The sequence below is a fragment of the Symphalangus syndactylus genome, chromosome 6 (assembly GCF_028878055.3).
Source record: "Symphalangus syndactylus isolate Jambi chromosome 6, NHGRI_mSymSyn1-v2.1_pri, whole genome shotgun sequence".
Classification (NCBI taxonomy): Eukaryota; Metazoa; Chordata; class Mammalia; order Primates; family Hylobatidae; genus Symphalangus; species Symphalangus syndactylus.
In genome coordinates, this window is record NC_072428.2 from 119,296,515 (window position 1) to 119,315,258 (window position 18,744).

Consider the following 18,744-nt stretch of genomic DNA (forward strand, 5'->3'; position numbering starts at 1 on the left):
TTAGCCAGGATATGGGAATTGTTAGGGAAGGAGGACAGAAGGCATTTCGAGCAGAAAAGCTAATATGCAAAAGTCCAGAGGCGGAAGAGAGAGAGCAAAGTACCTTTAAAAACTGTAATTAAATGTTGCTGGAGTTCTGCCTGGGTTGGGGAAAGATGGGCATGGTCTGGTGACACATGAAGCTGGGGGAATCGGCAAGGAGCAAATCATAATCTATATGCTAGCACACAATTACTGAGCACCTATCCTGTGCCCAGCACCCTGTTAAGCTTGTCTAGGCCCTCATTTAATTCTCTCCACCCTATGAAGTAGTCTTATTTAATACCTTTTTTATAGATACTGAAATCGAAGCTAAGAAAAGTTAAGAAGCTGCTTTCCCATAAAACATTGTTTGCCGTGCTAAGGAGTTTGGACTTGGTTTCATGGGCATTGCCAAGATATAGGGACAAGATGGGGACAGCAAATGGATGCTCCTGTCTGTGAGGAGACCACAGGGAAAGGAGGAATGCTTCTCATTTTTGCCCAGAGGCTCTACCCCATTTTCCTCCTAAGAAGTCAGAATCAAGCTTGCTGGTAGAAGAGCACGTCCTCAGAGTACAGAGAGGCTTCTGCAGGGTCTATATCCATGGCCCTATCAACCAGGGTATTTTTCCACTTTCATACATTCAAAGACATCTTTGGGTATGTTTGATTGCCCTGAGTGCTCCCACTTTTGCCAGTGTTTGCTGAGCAGCAGGGCTGGGAGGAGTAGGAGTAGGTAGGAGATAGTGTTTCTAGTGGAAAGAGAACAGAGAACTGTGGATGTGTGTTTACTTCTGCTTTTCTTAGTGGGAAGTATGTGGATTCACAGCCAGACAGGTGGATGGCTTGATGGGCCATGCCAGTGTGTGTCAGTGAATCCTGAAGGGCCACAGGCACATCTCAAACTGAAGAAAGTTTTTCATCAGATGATACTGGATATGTGTCGGCTCTTTTGTCTGGGGCTTTGGAAAATACCCTGGATTTTACACATAAAATAAATAACCTTCCAGGGAGAAAATATTGAACAGAAGAGGGAAGTGGTCTTGGCATAAACTCACTCCACTGCTCTAACTACATACCCAGGGCCATTAGGCAGCTTAGCTTGCTGCTTGGCTACTTGTTGGTGATCAGAGAGCTGAGGATTTAAAACACCATAGTTCTCTGCTTTCTCAACCCCATTTCTATACTAGAATACTAGGTTCTGGATCTGGAGATAAACCGTGTTTGACACTCCTTAGTGTATCATGGGTAACATAACCCCCATGACACTGCTCTTATGGCCACCTGTCCCACTAGGTTGTCCTATATACAAACCACATCTGGATTTGGGAGAGCAGAATGGAGTCTCCACATTCTGGTATTAAGCCTATCAAAGACACCTTAGACTTCTCAATGCAGTATCTGTTGGCTGAAGGGCTCTTGTTCATTCATTCATTAAAATATTTACTAATATTCTTTCCCCCCTTCCCCCATACTCCAAGCGGCCAGTATACTTACTGATATTCTAAATACTAAGGATAATATGGTATACCAGACATACTGGAGCTGGAGCCCAGTGGTCCATTTGGTTATTATATGCTGTCACCATCCTGACTGGGTGATGCCAGCAGTTGCCAAGAGTAGGCTGCAGCTGTCCCTGCTATATCAATTACAGCTGAAACATTATGAGCCAGAGGTTTGGCATGGAAAACAACTCCCTCAGGGAGCCTTCCTTTCCTGTTGAGCTTAGGAACAAATCTCACAGCAATTCTTTCTATGCATTGGAGTGGGATTTTATTTTCTGGCTTCTTTGTTTTGTGCTTGTGACGTATACTGCAGATGATCCCCCTCCATGTAGGATGGGCTGGCTGAAGACGATTCTTTCCATTTCCCAGACAGGAAGACTGATAACACAAGTGGATAGTAGATATTCTCAGGAATCGATATTAGATTTGTACTTCCCCTCTTTTTTTCAAACATAGTTTCCATTCTCCTCCAAATAAGTAGCCCTTTCTGCTTTGATTTTTAATTCAGTTTGAATATGTATCGCAACATTTGGTATTTGCCAACTGCATCCCCTTGATCCTGAAGTTCTTCAATCAAAATATCTTGTCATACATCACTGCCAAAAACAGGTATGAACTCTGGACAGGTTTATTTCAAGGGGCTATTTTGGGGTGGTTGAGAAAATTACATCATCTTGGAGCCTTTCAGTTTTCCTGGTGTCCCTAGTCCCTCCTGTCTTAGAGCTATCACTGTTAAATTTAATTTCCTTGAAGTGTTAGCTGATGGAGTGTATGGTTTACCTTCTTTAGGGAAGTATTTGTATTTTAATAGTTTTAAACACTGAAAAATGTCATGACTTAAAGAAATGAAGTGGCAATGATGAATTTTTAGCTCTGTGTCAGGTGGATCCAGGGGTTGTTTTTTGTGAAACAACCTGCTTGTCTGGCCAGGCCTTATTTTAGTATAAATCATAAGTTGGAGCAATTGGAACAGTTATGCTGTTTCATAAACTGTAATGCATACAAAATTTGTAACTGAAGGTACATAATAGAATTTACTGAGGTACATCAATTTGTAGTTTAAAAAAATAAGATATTTCGCATTCATTATTTAATCTCCTCAGCAATGCTAAGAGTTGTTATAAGTTTTATTCTCATTTTTCCAATTAGGAAACAAATTCAGAGATATTAACAAAATTAACATGCTGGTGAGACCCCTTAAGTAAGCATCAGAGACAGGATCAGAACACAGGCTTCCCTGTGAATACAAATTGCTTTCCATTCCTCCAGCCAAGCAGGGACTTGGGGATTACAGAGTAGATCCTTGTTCCTTACTATTCTACTTTCACGAGAACTGGAAATATGTTAATCAGTAGAGTTTACCAGAGGCAAAATTCCTAAAGTAGAAGTAAGAGGGCTAATCTCATACTTGGGGTGACTAGAGATATTGCCACACTAGTCTGTCAGTACTGCCTGAAATTCCACCATGGAGAAGGAGCCTGCTTACATGTAGCTTAAAACACACACACACACACTCTATGGAGCCTGAAGTCATGAGACCTGGATTCGTGACCTGGATCTGCTACTTGCTAGTTATGTAATCTCAAGCAAGACACTGTTTCTCTGAACCACAGTATTTTCATCTTTAAAATAAGAGTACCTTTTCTGACTATATCATAGAACTTTTATAAGCATTAGTTAATATTAGTATGTGTAAGATTGCTTTAAACATTTTCCCTTGGGGGTAAGCATTGGAGGATGGGTTTTTCCTAACAATATGGAGACCTGTGCACTGACCCCTTTAAAATTGACACTTCAGTTGTGCTACTTGAGTTACCAGGGAAAATGAAAGTACAGGTCAGCCTGTGTCAGGGCCACAACTGCATACAGGCACCTCCGTGTATCAGTCAACACTCTTGGTTAAAAGTAACCAAAACTAGCTGGACTAGACTCATGCAGAATAGTGACTTTGTCAGAATGAAATGACATGTGTCATCCTGAGGAACCTAGGACAGCAATGCAGCTCTGGACCTCAGGGTTGGCCTGTAGTGTGGGGAGCCCAGAAAGCCTTTCACTTGTATCTGTAAGACACCAGGCCTCTGTATTTCCACTCCAGTTTCCTCTCTCACTGACAAATTTATCAGTATGCGTTGTTTGCTTCTCAGGCCGCATAGTGAAATATGTCTATATGAGCTAAACATGCCCCACCTCAGAGACTGAACTGACTCTCCAATCCCTATTCCAGATTCCCTGGGTTAGAGGTTCACCCCTAGATCAACTGTGGCTAGGGGAGTAATATACAGAAACTGAATGTTCCTTCTGCACCCATGGACCTAGAATGGGAGGTACAGACAATTCAATAGATGTCCATTTGGTTCAGTTTGAAGTTGGAAGAGTGGTAGCAACAGACTACACCTTTTGCTAAGGTTGGCCTGAACAAGATGATCCTCTTAGGCACCACCTGTAAGTTTTACTTTTGAATGATCTCTGAGAACTTGGAGATCACAGCTCATTATTGCAGAATTTCCTCATGGCTCTTACAATCTAGATGTTCTAGATACTTGTAAATTAATTTTATGCCCCCTTAGGCTAGATTTCAATTCACTAAGAGAATGGAACAAATCCATCTTTGATTTCCCACCCCCATTTCCTGGTCGCCGGCACCTACTTTGCCATAGGGCTTCATCAGTGGGAGGTGGGTGGATAGGTGGATGAGCCAGCCAAGAATGTTCATCCTAATGGAGCAGTACAGAACTGGCAACCCTGGGAAAATCCAATAGAGTGAATAAAGATGATGAACAACATTACAGGTAGTTTGACACTGCCCTCTCCCAAGCTGACCCTTCTCCTCTCCTACCCTGGTCCCCCAGGTTATCTTTGTCTGAGTTTCTTGGACAAAGGTAAACATTTCTGGCCAAATAAATTGTTGCCTTTTACTTGTATAGAAGTTTTGACTTTTAAAATGTAGAGACAGGTTCATTATAGCAGTTGTGAACTTGTCGTCGTCAAAGCCACTGCTTTGCCAACATCCTTTATCCATTTCCAGCTGCACTGGTTCAGATAGGTTGGTGTTCAAAACCTCATGGAACGTCAGAACCAGAAGGAGCATTAGAGATTAGCTAGTCCAGATTCTGTATTGTGTCAATGAAGAAGGGAGAAGAGGAAAGAGAGAGCTGTCATTTATTTTGTAACTATGTCCTTGTCATAACTCAATGCCTTATTTCCCCTCCTAACTCATGCCTGCTTCCCTGGGCTCACCACAGAGCTGTAGCTTGCAGTCCCCCACTGTCAGCTATTACCATTCTTGAGTTACTAGATTAGCCTTTCTATAGGAAGCTGCCCCTGTCTCAAGCTTCCTTTAGGAGTGGCTTCTGTAATCATTCCCCAGAGCTCCCAGCTTTCAGAAAGATCTGGTGAGAGACACAGGAGGATCATTTCATCCTCACATCCTCAGATTGTTATCCAGTGGGATGGGTTTGGGCAGTGTCTGTGGGAGCAGTTATATTCACACATACAGTTAAATGCAGAAACACAAATGCACTCAAGTTTACGTATTCCTTTAAAGAAGCAAGGAGTGCTAAGAAAAGAGGCTGTCTTTCTGCTTTCTTTTGTATCTACCAGATGGGGGCCAGCCTCAAAGAACTCACTGGTTCCTATCATGACAGGAAAGGAGACTGGAGCTAGAGTTGCCTGGCACCAGAGCCCTCAGTTTCAGCTGAGGTCACTCAGCAATTTGGGAAATGGATAGGGGCTGCTGGAGAGAAATAACTCCTGTCCTTTTCAGATACAGCCAATTCCTGCTGTTGCCATTTACCTAAAGCCTGTCCTTATCTCTGCATCTTACAGCATCTCAGTCCTGGATTATCCTTGCTGTACCATCCAGGATTTGCCGGAGCTTACTACTGAAAGTCTGGTAAGCAGATGGGGATTTGGTAGCCTTTGAAATTGCTAGGTGGCACAGGTTGGCATTTGCCCTTTCATTTCTTCTCCAACCCCTTAATGCCCTGGTTTGAGAGTCTCAGATCAATGAAGGTATATTGGCAAGAGCACAGATGCAGCAGGGGTTTAGAGTTGCTGACCCAGTTGAGAAAGATCTGGAAAAGCTTAGCATAGCATTTTTCAGAAAGGAGGAAACAGCCAGTGAAAAACACTAAGGAGGAGAGGGAATTTAGAAACATAATGGGACTGAAATTGAGTGTGAATATCTATGCTAAATGCAGGAGAATCTCTTCTGGTCTAGCACAAATAATTATCTGTCTTCTTTCCACTGTGCTACAGGGAGTTCACTTCTTATTTTCATATAGGTTATAAAACCTAGCAATGTGTACTTGAGAAAATACTTTTTCTAAGTCTTTTGGAGGCAAAAGTCTATATAGCCACAAAAGGATAGCCCAGAAAGTTTCTCATCTTGAAAACAGCTCTAGGCAAATCAGAAAAGTCACTCACAGTTATTCTCAATTCCATGAAACTGACTGAACAACAACCATACTGAAGATGAGGTATCTACCTCATCATGTATTGCCACAGCTCCTTAGATATGCCACAATCCATACCTCCAGTCTGTTGCATTGTAATTATGCATTTGTGTCTGTTTGTTAATTTGACTGTAGAATGCTTGAAGGAAGAGACAGTATCATCATTTTTATATCCTTAGAGTCTAGCACCTTGTCTGGTACATTGAAGAGCTCAATAAATGTCAAATGATTGAATCATGGCACGCACCAATGGTTACTACAACCCTTTGTCCTCCAGTTGTAATTCCTGCAAAATGTTGAGTCAGAAAAGTATATTATGCAAAAATAGAATGACAATCTCTGTGGTACAGGTTTTATAGAACCATGGGATTCTTGGCTGGAGGGGACTTAAGAGCCATTTGATTCAACTACCTTATTTCAAAGATGAGAAACCTGAAGGCCCAGTGAATGAAGTGATTTGTCATGGTTTACTCCTCATAGGTGACAGAGCCTGAATTAGACATGAGTCAAAAGACCCATGTCCTGAGACACCAACCTAGCACCCTTTTTTACCACTGGGATAGAGAGATTCTCTGGTCTTATTTAGATGTGGCCTCAGCAGCCAAAGAAGTTGGAAGCTTTTTATTCCTACAGAGAAGTAATAAATTGTCCAACCCTCTTTATGTTATTTATGATGCTATTCAGTCTTTTTTCAAATTTTTTATTTAAAAAAAATTTTTTTTTACCCACACTACACAGATGTAGCTATTCAATTGTTAAAACAACTCTATGAGGTTAGTATTACTATTTTATAGATGGAGAAGTTAAATAGCTACCAGTTGAAAGTGGAAGTTGGGGTAGAGAGACATGCATCCCCTGCCATTCAGAGTTGGAATGAAGAATACATTTTCCACAGAAACAGTGGTACACAGTAGCATTAAAATTCTGCTATTAGTATGGCATTTCAGAAGATGAAGTCAACTTTTATGGCCTGAATTTATTTCTTCCTATAATGTGTTATTTTCAATGCCAACCCCATTGGTTCATATGTAGGAATTGATAGGAACCACACTTTCACATCTCTCCCAATTGACCTTTGGGATATGTGCATAAAATTACTGAAATGAAGTGAACGTAATAATTTATTATGTTTTCTAAGAAGACTTTAGTATTATCCAGAGTGAAAGCATGTATTTATTCTTCCTAAAAAATAGTCATGCTAAGTATTTTACTCCTTTCTGTGAAGCAATAGTGGCACCTGGTGGTTTCGTTTAGTAACCACAGACTTTTTGTTTTGCTTGAATTTTGAATGAGCCCAGTCATGGGCTGCAGTAACTAGTGAGTCTATTCCACATAGGTCCTCAGTATGGTTTATCTAAACTGGTGACTTCTATGCTCAGAAAAAGACTAATGTTCATATGAGTAAGATATATCTCTTTTTTTCAGGCTTAACAAATTGCAAGCACAGAAAATGTACTGGCTATTTGAATATATAGAATTTTCTTTTCTTTCTTTCTTTTTTTTTTTTTTTTTTTTGAGACAGAGTCTTGTTCTGTCACCCAGGCTGGAATGCAGTGGTGCGATCTCAGCTCACTGAAACCTCTGCCTCCTGAGTCCAAGTGATTTTCCTGCCTCAGCCTTCTGAGTAGCGGGGACTACTGGCACATGCCACCATGTCCAGCTAATTTTTGTATTTTTAGTAGAGACAGGCTTTCATCATGTGGGCCAGGCTGGTCTCGAAATCCTGGCCTCAGATGATCAACCTGCCTCAGCCTCCCAAAGTGCTGGGATTATAGGCGTGAGCCACCACGAATGGCTATAGGATTTTCTTTAAGTAACTTTTGAAGTTTTTTTCCTGATATTAAAATAAATATATGTATTGAAGAAAACTGGAGAAACAGAAAAGTATGAGGAAGAAAAATACTCTTATGCCACCTACATATAGCCACTGTTAATATTTTGCTGCAATTATATATATATTCACTCATATATAAACACATTAACAAAACTAAGACTTTATACATAGATGTTTCATTTGACAGCAAAATTTAAATGTTCACAATATCATTTTATTACACATTCTAGAGGACAATTTTTTTCTTTCTTTTTTGAAGACAGGGTCTTGCTTTGTCACCCAGGCTGAAGTGAAGTGCACTCGGCCTGAAGCACGGCCCATCACAGCCTCAAGCTCCTGGGCTGAAGTGATCCTCCCACCTTAGCCTCCCAAGTAGCTGGGTGTAGCTGGGACCACAGACATGCCACCATGCCAGGCTAATTTTTGTATTTTTTGTAGAGACAGGGTCTTTGTGTTGCCCAAGCTGATCTTGAACTCCTGGGCTCAAGCAATCTGCCCTCCTTGGCCTCCCAAATTGCTGGGATTACAGGTGTCAGCCACCACGCCCAGCTGAGGACATAATTTTAATTATTTATTTTTTATTTTTATTTATTTATTTTTTTTGAGATGGAGTCTTGCTCTGTCAGCCAGGCTGGAGTGCAGTGGCGCCATCTTGGCTCACTGCAACCTCTGCCTCCCGGGTTCAAGTGATTCTTCTGCCTCAGCCTTCTGAGTAGCTGGGATTACAGGCACAGGCCACCACACCTGGCTAATTTTTTGTATTTTTAGTAGAGACGGTGTTGTACTGTGTTAGCCAGGATGGTCTCAATTTCCTGACCTCGTGATCTGCCCACCTTAGCCTCCCAAAGTGCTGGGATTACAGGCGTGAGCCACTGCATGCAGCCCAGGACATAATTTTTAATAGTTACACATAATATTCCACTATTTAGTTTCAAAAAAGATTCTTCTCTGCTGTTAACATTTATTTATGTTTTCCTTGTGTAACTCCAAAACAAACATCCTTGCATGCGAATCTTTTATTTTATTTTTATTTTTTGAGACAGAGTCTCGAAGTTGCTCAGGCTGGAGTGCAGTGGTGTGATCACAGCTCACTGCAGTCTTGACCTCCCAGGGTCAAATGATCCTTCCACCTCAGCCACCCAAGCAGCTAGGACTACAGGCACATGCCACTATGCTTGGCTAATTTTTAAATTAAAAAAAAATTTTTTTTAGAGATAAAATCTCCCTAGAGACAGAATCTCCCTATTTTGCCCAGACTGGTCTCAAATTCTTGGGCTCAGTGATCCTCCTGCCTTGGCCTCTCAAAGTGCTAGGATTACAGGTGTGAGCCACAATGCCCAGCTACACATGAATCTTTGATTATTTCCTTTAGATTCCTAGAAGTGGAATTATTGGGCTGAAGTAGTCTTTTTTTTGAGACAGTCGCCCAGACTGGAGTGCAGTGGCACAATCTCTGCTCACCGCAGCCTCCACCTCCCAGGTTCAAGCGATTCTCCTGCCTCAACCTCCCAAGTAGCTGGGATTACGGATGGGTGCCATTACTGCCCAGCTAATTTTTGTATTTTTTAGTGGAAGCAGAGTTTCACCATGTTGGCCAGGCTGGTCTTGAATTCCTGACCACAAATGATCCACCTGCCTCGGCCTCCCAAAGTGCTGGGATTATGGGCCTGAGCCACTGCTGGGCTGAGGTAGTCTTGATTTATATTTTTTCAGTTTTCTGAATTTGAACTGAATTCAACTTTATTTGAAACTAAACAGCATGATGAACATGAAATAAAGGTAGAGCTAATGGCATATTAATTTCTGAAGTATTCCCATTTTGTCAGAATAATTAGCTTTAGATAGGCCATCCTCACCAATATACTGAATAGTTTCCCCTCCCACCTGGTACAGGAAGTTTAAAAATTTGTGTATCTCCAAATGTCGGTATTCATATTCAATCCACTAAGCTAGGAAAAAATTGAAATAAAATTCCAAACTTAAATGAAGGATGGTGAACGTATGATTATGTGGAAGTTAAGTGTGGTCTTTGAAAAGAGGTTGCTGGAGAAGGCAGTGGATGTGGGCTCAGCATGTATTTTGCAATGCTTAGCATCTGAATGGTTGTTGAGAGCAGTGGTATGAAATGTAGGCTGTGCAAGGACATACTTTGGGGGATGGAAAATATTAAATCTTTTATATGTATTATATTGATATCTTTTTTACTTTCTGTACTTATGTGTACATTCCTACAATGTTATTTAAAACTATGCATTTATGAGTAAACATACATGTATTTCAGAGATATACTGTAAATATACCATGAGGTATATATACACTTTCCATGAGGTATTTATGCAAAGGAAGGATCATGGATAAAATTTTTTTAGCATTGTATCAATTTTCCTGTTGGTCACTATTTCTATAATGGGTTCTTAGGGAGATTAGAATCTCCAGGATGATTTTTCAAACCCACATACCCAGGTATGTTAGTGCCCCTTACTGGAGCACTTGTAGTTTGTTAAAGTTTCCCAAACAATCTTGAAACTTTTTTTTCTCCTTCCTCCTTATCCACTTATTTCACTTGAGAACCATTACTCTCTTTTAAGCTATCCAGATCTATGTCCTTAATCTAGCAGTAATTTATCAAAAACCCATATGTTAAGAGAATTATTCTATAATGGTGTTGGTAAAGAAAATCTAGGGCCGGGCACGGTGGCTCACGCTTGTAATCCCAGCACTTTGGGAGGCCGAGGCGGGCGGATCACGAGGTCAGGAGATCGAGACCACGGTGAAACCCCGTCTCTACTAAAAAATACAAAAAAAATTAGCCGGGCGTGGTGGCGGGCGCCTGTAGTCCCAGCTACTCGGAGAGGCTGAGGCAGGAGAATGGCGTGAACCCGGGAGGCGGAGCTTGCAGTGAGCCGAGATTGCGCCACTGCACTCCAGCCTGGGCGACAAAGCGAGACTCCGTCTCAAAAAAAAAGAAAAAAAAGAAAATCTAAAATAGAAAAAAAATACCAACAATTGATTGGCTAATGAGGTGGGTGATGCCAGATGCAAGACTGCTGGGCCTACCACAGGAGCAAGAGAGAAGCCATGCATCCCATCTCAAGGCATCTGTGAGGCCACGTAGGCACCGTGAGCAAAGCTCACCCTCCCGAGTTGAAAAAATTTATAGACAAGAAGTTATCATTGAAATTAAATGGTGGCAGACATGTCCAAGGAATATTGTGGAAATTTGATACCTTTATGAATCTTGTGATAGATGAGTGTGTGGAGATGGCAACCAGTGGGCAACAGAACAATATTGGAATGGTGGTAATATGAAGAAATAGTATCATCATGTTAGAAACTTTGGAACGAGTATAAATAATGGCTGTTCAGCAGAGAAATTCCATGTCCCCTCTCCAAAGAGCCTGTTTTACTATGATGTAAAAATTAGGTCATGTACATTTTTTTATATTGGACTTTTTATATTAAAAACTTTTTGTTAGGCCGGGCACAGTGGCTCAAGCCTATAATCCTAGCACTTTGGGAGGCCAAGGCAGGTGGATCACCTGAGGTCAGGAGTTCAAGACCAGCCTGGCCAACGTGGTGAAACCCCATTTCTACTAAAAATACAAAAATTAGCTGGGTGTGGTGGCGGGCACCTGTAATCCCAGCTACTTGGGAGGCTGAGGCAGGAGAATCGCTTGAACCTGGGAGGGAGAGGTTGCAGTGAGTGGAGACTGTGCCATTGCACTCCTAGGCAACAGGAGGAAAACTCTCTCAAAAAAAAAAAAAAAATTGCTAGATAAACTTGTGGGGAAAAGAAAGAGAGATCAGCCTGTTACTGTGTCTATATAGAAGGAATTAGACATAAGAGACTCCATTTAGATTTAAACTTGATCTTCCTAAGATTAGTCCTACAGTCCCCTCAGGCAATGGGCCGTATACCCCTGTGGGGATTTTTTGTGGAGGCTCCCCTGGAAGCAGAGAGACTGCTTGTAAAGTACACAAATCTACTGCTGCACTGCCACTTGTGGCGGGGGATAATTGCTGTATTGTGATAACTGTCTTATTCCCTGAGACACTTGTGACAGTGGGGGTTGTTGTTCCTGAAAACCCTGAGGAACAAAGGGTTGAATTTGGAACGCCCCAGTTTGTTGCGGGGCCTGAGGCTGGCCCCTCCTCTCGTTTCCCGACAGTGGTTGCCCATTTTTATCAAATTTAGAATGACATTGATTACCCCAATGTTTTCCCTTTTTACATCTTGGACATAGGCCAGGTGGCCCTTTATCTGTTGTTGTAGTAGCTTGAGTAGTTACATTTGGCTTATTTGTGACTAGGCAATTCTTTTTTAGATGACCAATTTGACCACAATTATAACATTTTCCCCCAAATGTTTTCACTTGTCCTCCTAAAGCAACTCCTGTGATTGCCTGAGCCATAAGCATAGCTTTATGCATAGCTCCTCCAATTCCATCGCATGCTTTAACATACTCTGAGATTACATCTGATCCTGCGGGAACCCTTCCTTTTAATGGCTTAATGGCTGATTGACAATCCGGATTGGCGTTTTCATATGCCATCAACTCCACTATGACTTTACGGGCATTCTCATCGGTAATTGACTTTTGAGCAGCATCTTGAAGTCTTGCTACAAAATCAGGGTATGGCTCTTTAGAGCCTTGTCTTATTGTATTAAAGGAAGGGCATGCGGTTCCTGGGTCTTGGATTTTCTCCCAGGCCCTAAGGCAGATAGCCCTGATTTGCTGAATGGCCTCATTTGGCATTATTGCTTGTTGGTCAACAGTGCTCCAATTTTGACCTATTCCTAATAGTTGATCTGCATCTATGTTAATTGGAGGATTGGCAGTCCTATTTCTTCGGACCTGTACTTGTGCCCCATCAATCCACCAAGTCTTAAATTGTAAAAATTGAGAGGGTGAGAGTGATGATTTTGCCAGAATCTCCCAATCATAAGGAATGAGTCTATGTCCATGAGCAATGGAATCTAATAATGTTCTCATGTAAGGAGAGTTGGATCCATACTGTTTTACTCCTTCTTTCATCTCTTTTAGCATTTTTATAGAAAAGGACTGATATCTGGCTTCAGCTACGGGAGGCTCTCCCTCTTGGGCCCCTTCTCCAGGTGGTCTTGCTTCTAATATTACTGGGAATTGCCACGCCTCAATATCTCCCTGTTTTCTTGCCTCATTAATAATTTTATGTATTGCACTACCCTGTGTACTAGGCGGTGCTGTAGGATTAAGTCTCATGGTGGGCGGCTGAGGATATGGCACCCTCCCCTGTGGCACTGGAAATGCTCCTGGCTGTCCATACAGATTTTCTGGAGGCTGCCGATATTGCAGTTCAGCTGGCGGCCAGTATTGATAGGCTACTGGCGGCTGGATCTTACTTTCTACCTGCTGATATTGTGGACACTGTATTTGGATTGGCATTGCCGTGACAGAGACTCTATCTTTTTCTGCTTGATCTTTTTTTGGAGTTTGTACTTGTTTAACCTGCATTTGAGGTTCTAAGGTTGCAGGCATCTGAGCTGTTGTAAGAGGAGTTGGCCCTCGTGGTTTAGACTCTGATGGCTCTGTCAATTCTGGATCTTTTTCCTCTAATTTTAACGTTTCAGGATATATTACCTCCTGTAATTGATTATTGTCAACATTTTGCGTTGACCGAGCCATTACCGGCTCTGCTACACATTTACAGTGTGAACTTTCTTTTCTTTTCTGGGACTCTATCCCTGCCTCTTTTTCACAATCTACTGCACAGCTTTTAGGGACATCGGAAACTGGAACGCTATCTTCTTCTGTTTGCAGCGGTTCTAAAGCTACTTTAATAATGACCCAATCATTCCATACTGTAAGTGGAATGACTTTACCTTCCCTACTTGCTTGTTTTAATTCTTTGCCAATTTTTTCCCAATCTTTTAGATCTAAAGTTCCCTGTTCTGGAAACCATGGGCAAAACTGTTCTATTGTTTGAAAGAGTGTATTTAGATTTTTGGTAGACACTTTAACTCCCCCTCTTTTTAAGAGAATTTTTATAAAGCTGCGATAAGAGGCATATTTACTTTTAGTTTGCCCCATTGTTACCCTAGGTTCTTCCGAGCGCACAAGCTTACCGCAAGGCTGACTGTAGACGTACTCGGGAGTCTCTCGTCGACTTGTCCTCAATGACCACGCTCCAGCGTACCTTCACCTTAGAGAAAAGCGCCCCACGTTGGGCGCCAGATGAAGGGGTGGCCTGCCCCTCCACACCTGTGGGTGCTTCTCGTTAGGTGGGACGAAAGACTTGAGAAAAGGAATAAGACACAGAGACAAAGTGTAGAGAAGGAAAAGCGGGGCCCAGGGGACCGGTGCTGTGCTTACAGAGGACCCACACCGGCCCCGGCCTCTGAGTTCCCTTAGTATTTATTGATAATTATGTTTACCATCAAAAAGATAAGGGAGTGACTGGACAATAGGATCATTGTAGGGAGGAAATCAGCAGTAAGACATATGAACAAAAAATCCTTGTAACATCAATAAGTTTAAAAGAAAATGCTGTGCCTTGAGATGCATATGCGAACATCTCCATAAACCTTTTAGCAGTATTGCTCCAGCAAGCCCCACCTTATTCCTAAAGGCGGTTTTCTCCTTACTCGGTAAACAAAGCACACAAAGGGTTTTACCTGGAGATGTTCCATCCCCCAGGGACGGGCAGGAGACAAATGTTTTTCTTTTTCTCTAGATTTAAGAGAATGGTGATGACCTTTAACCATAAGCAGCCTTTAGGCACTTGTTTAACAAAGCACATTCTGCACCGCCCAAAATCCTTTTAACCTTAAGTCACCACAGCACATGTCTCTTGCAAGGACAAGGTTGGGGGTAGGGTCACAGATTAACAGCATCTCAAATACAGAACTAAATGGAGTCTCTTATGTCTACTTCCTTCTATATAGACACAGTAACAGGCTGATCTCTCTTTCTTTTCCCCACATAAACTTTTGTAATAGTCAAAAAAAAGAAAATTTGAAATAAAAATAGGATTTCATTTTGTTATGTGAACCATAATAGAGAAATGAATCAAAAGAATCATTTATCAAATAGTAGTTATTCCCATGAATTTGAAATCAGTTAAGTATTAAGACCTAGCAATTTCTTTTTCTTTTTCTTTTTTTTTTTTGAGAAGGAGTCTCACCCTGTCACCCAGGCTAGAGTGCAGTGGTGAGATCTTGGCTCACTGCAACCTATCCTTTGGGCTCAAGTGATCCTCCCACCTCAGCCTCCTGAGTAGCTGGGACTAGAGGCACATGTCACCACGCCTGGCTAAGTTTTTATATTTTTTGTAGAGACAAGGTCTTACTATATTGCCCAGGCAATTTTTAAATTTTTTGTAGAAACAAAGTGTCACTATGTTGCCCAGGCTTGTTTCAAATCCCTGGTCTCAAGCAATCCTCCTGCCTTGACCTCCCAAAGTACTGGGATTACAGGTGTGAGCCACCATGCCTGGCCAGCATAAGTTTTTGTAATAGTTTCAAATAAATGCAGGGCTAACATGGCATGGAAAGCCTGAAGCAAAAAGCAGAGAAATAGACTAGTTGGTAGTATGGAAAAGACAAACAAACCTGGCTTTGCCACTTCCAACTATAAGGGATCTTGAGCAGATTTCCTGTAGGCTATAGAAATTTCATCTATAAAAGAAGGAAGATTGGGTCATTAGATAAGCATCTGACTTTCCTTGGACTATAAAATTCCCCTAGATTCATTATAAAATAACCAAGCTAATATTAATAATTTTGATTTATCAGTGCAGAACTCATTTGTCACACAGGGACTTCAGTAAGCTGTTGAGGAGGTTTGAGATATAGTATTAGATCTCACCCTTAGTAGCCCTTCTTTAAAGGTTCAATCTGATCATAGGCTGACTAGATTCAGTCAAATGCTCCCATTTAAAGCAGGAAACCTCACTGTTTTTTGTTTTTGTTTTTCCTGGAAACAATTATTTTCTTCTGGTTTGAAGTACGAATTATGGTAGGACCAAAGAATGTGCTTTTCCACCATTGAGTCTTTAAGTAGCTCAGAAAGCAGGGGATCCAACTAAATTTCCTCTGCATTGCCTTCTGTGTGCAGGATTCCAGAAGTGCAGCTAGAAGGTGAACAGTAAACAAAGAGTCTTCTAATTGACTGAATACTGGTGATTGGGTGCTTATCATGTGACCTTGGGCAAGCCCCTTCTCCTTTCTGGGCCCCAGCTTTTGTTTCTGTGGATGACAGAATTGGGACTAGAGCAACTACATTCCTTCTGGTGCTCACATTCTAACCAATATGATTTCCTCAATCCGAAAGGAAGAAATGCTTCATTCTTCCTTAGTTATCTGAATTAATTATCTACATAATTGGCATAGCCTAGATTTTATTTGGCTTGGCTCACTCAGCTGGGTTATGGATGGATCTTTGAGAATAGAGCCCTCATAGTGCCTTGGAGATACTCTGAAAGGGTAGGATGTGGTCCTTGAACTGAATCTTTAGACCTAAGGCATACTGCAAACAAATACTCTTGAGAGTAGGTCGTGGGTGTGTGTTTTGTTTTTTTTTTTTTTTTTTAACTTTAGTTGATACAAAGGAAGTAAAGGTCTTGCTAGTATGAAGTACCAGGAACAAGAGAATGTGACTGTGGGCTGCTGTTCACAAATTTTGTATCTCCTCATAGAGGTTTCCATCTTAATATGCTGAGTCTTGCAAAAAAAAACAATAATAGAGAAAGGTGACCTGCCTTAAATGAACATAAACATGAAGAAAAAACTCTCAAGTTTGGCAAATATGAACAGGTACCTGTGGAACTGAAGGCCTGCTAGGAAAAAAGTTATCTGTTGGGTTGGAACAAGGCACAGGCTGGAGCAGTGCTTCAGGTAGAGCCTGCTGCAAACAAGGGAGACAGAACAAGCTAGGGTTTGGTGGCCATCCTGAGAGAGCCACTGACCAGTGTGTGTGCTTTCAGTGCCAGCTCCTGGCAGCATCTGATGTGAGAAGTGGGGCTAGTTACAGTTGTCTGGGGAAGCAGTATCAGAAGGAAAAGAGAGTTGGCACATGCCTATAGTCCCAGCTACTTGGGAAGCTGAAGTGGGAGGATGGTGAGTTTGAGCCCAGCCCAGGCAAAATAGTAAAACCCGGCCAGGTGCGGTGGCTCACTCCTGTAGTGCCAGCACTTTGGGAGGCTGAGGCGGGCAGATCACCTGAGGGTCTGCCGTTTGAGACCAGCCTTTCCAACATGGTGAAACCCTGTCTGTACTAAAAATAGAAAAATTAGCTGGGCATGGTGGCATGTGCCTGTAATCCCAGCTACTTGGGAGGCTGATGCAGGAGAATAGCTTGAACCTGGGAGGCAGAGGTTGCAGTGAGCCAAGATAGTGCCACTGCACTCCAGCCTGGGCAACAGAGCGAGACTCTGTCTCAAAAAAAAAAAAAAAAAATAGTGAGACCCTGTCTCAAAAAACAAAAAAAAAAAGAAAGAAGAAAGGAGAGCAAGGCCATGGGCAGCTGAGACTATCTTCAAAGAGGGAACTTGGGTTCCTTTCCTGGAATTCTTGAGACTGAGCCCTAAGGAAAAGGCAGCAGCCACAGACAGCTGACCCTCACTCAAAACTTCACTTTTTTTTTTTTAGACGGAGTCTCACTCTGTCGCCAGGCTGGAGTGCAGTGGCGAAATCTTGGCTCACTACAACCTCTGCCTCCTGGGTTCAAGCGATTCTCCTGTCTCAGCCTCCCGAGAAGCTGGGACTATAGGTGCATGCCACCATGCCCTGCAAATTTTTGTATTTTTGGTAGAGATGGGGTTTCACCATGTTGACCAGGATGGTCTCTATCTGACCTTGTGATCTGCCCGCCTCGGCCTCTCAAAGTGCTGGGATTACAAGCATTAGCCACTGCGCCCAGCCCAAAACTTCACTTTTAAAACTTTACTTGGTAGGGCACAGTGGCTCACGCCTGTAATCCCAGCACTTTGGGAGGCCGAGGTGGGTGGATCACTTGAGGCCAGGAGTTCGAGACCAGCCTGGCCAACATGGTGAAACCCCATCTCTCCTAATACAAAGATTAGCTGGGCGTGGTAGTGCACACCTGTAATTCCAGCTACTCAGGAGGCTGAGGCACGAGAATCACTTGAACCGGGTGGCGGAGGTCGTAGTGAGCTGAGGTGGTGCCACTGCACTCCAGCCTGAACGACACAGCAAGAGTCAGACTCAAAACAAACAAACAATCAAACTTTACTTGATTAATCACCAGTCCATTTATTTTTGAGATTTAAATATAGACCCTCCCACAGAGAATCTCTGCTAGGGAAGTTAGCAAAGTTGTTTGGATTATAGTCACACATCCCAAATGTCAAATGTTATAATTCTAAGATTATTCATTGTGAGGCCAGGCGCGGTGGCTCACGCCTGTAATCCCAGCACTTTGGGAGGCCAAGGCGGGCAGATCGTGAGGTCAGGAGATCGAGACCATCCTGGCTAACACGGTGAAACCCCGTCTCTACTAAAAATACAAAAAATTAGCCGGGCATGGTGGCGGGCGCCTGTAGTCACAGCTACTGGGGAGGCTGAGGCAGGAGAATGGCGTGAACCCGGGAGGCGGAGCTTGCAATGAGCCGAGATCGTGCCACTGCACTCCATTCTGGGCAAAAGAGCGAGACTCCATCTCAAAAAAAGAAAGATTATTCATTGCAGCATTGTTTGTAATAATGAAAAATTGGGGGCCAGGCACGTGATAGCTCACGCCTGTAATCCCAGCACTTTGGGAGGCCAAGGCAGGTGGATCACTTGAGGCCAGGAGTTCAAGACCAGCCTGGCCAACATGGAGAAACTCCATCTCTACTAAAAATACAAAAATTAGCTGAGTGTGGTGGCCTGTGCCTGTAATCCCGGCTACTTGGGAGGTTGAGACATGAGAACTGCTTGAACCCAGAAAGT

General features: G+C 42.5%; 1 protein-coding gene and 1 pseudogene across 3 annotated transcripts in view; both read left to right on the forward strand.

Moving 5' to 3' along the window:
- STRIP2 (striatin interacting protein 2) overlaps positions 1 to 18,744 on the forward strand; it is a 62,139-nt gene that overhangs the window by 33,189 nt on the left and 10,206 nt on the right. For all 3 annotated transcript variants that reach the window (XM_055283979.2, XM_063641608.1, XM_063641609.1), the window contains 2 exons: positions 2,035 to 2,135; positions 5,352 to 5,418. In XM_055283979.2, coding sequence (XP_055139954.1) covers positions 2,035 to 2,135; positions 5,352 to 5,418 — 168 coding nt within the window. The remainder of the gene's footprint in view (positions 1 to 2,034; positions 2,136 to 5,351; positions 5,419 to 18,744) is intronic.
- Positions 6,217 to 11,165, forward strand: LOC129484113 (small nuclear ribonucleoprotein G-like; annotated as a pseudogene).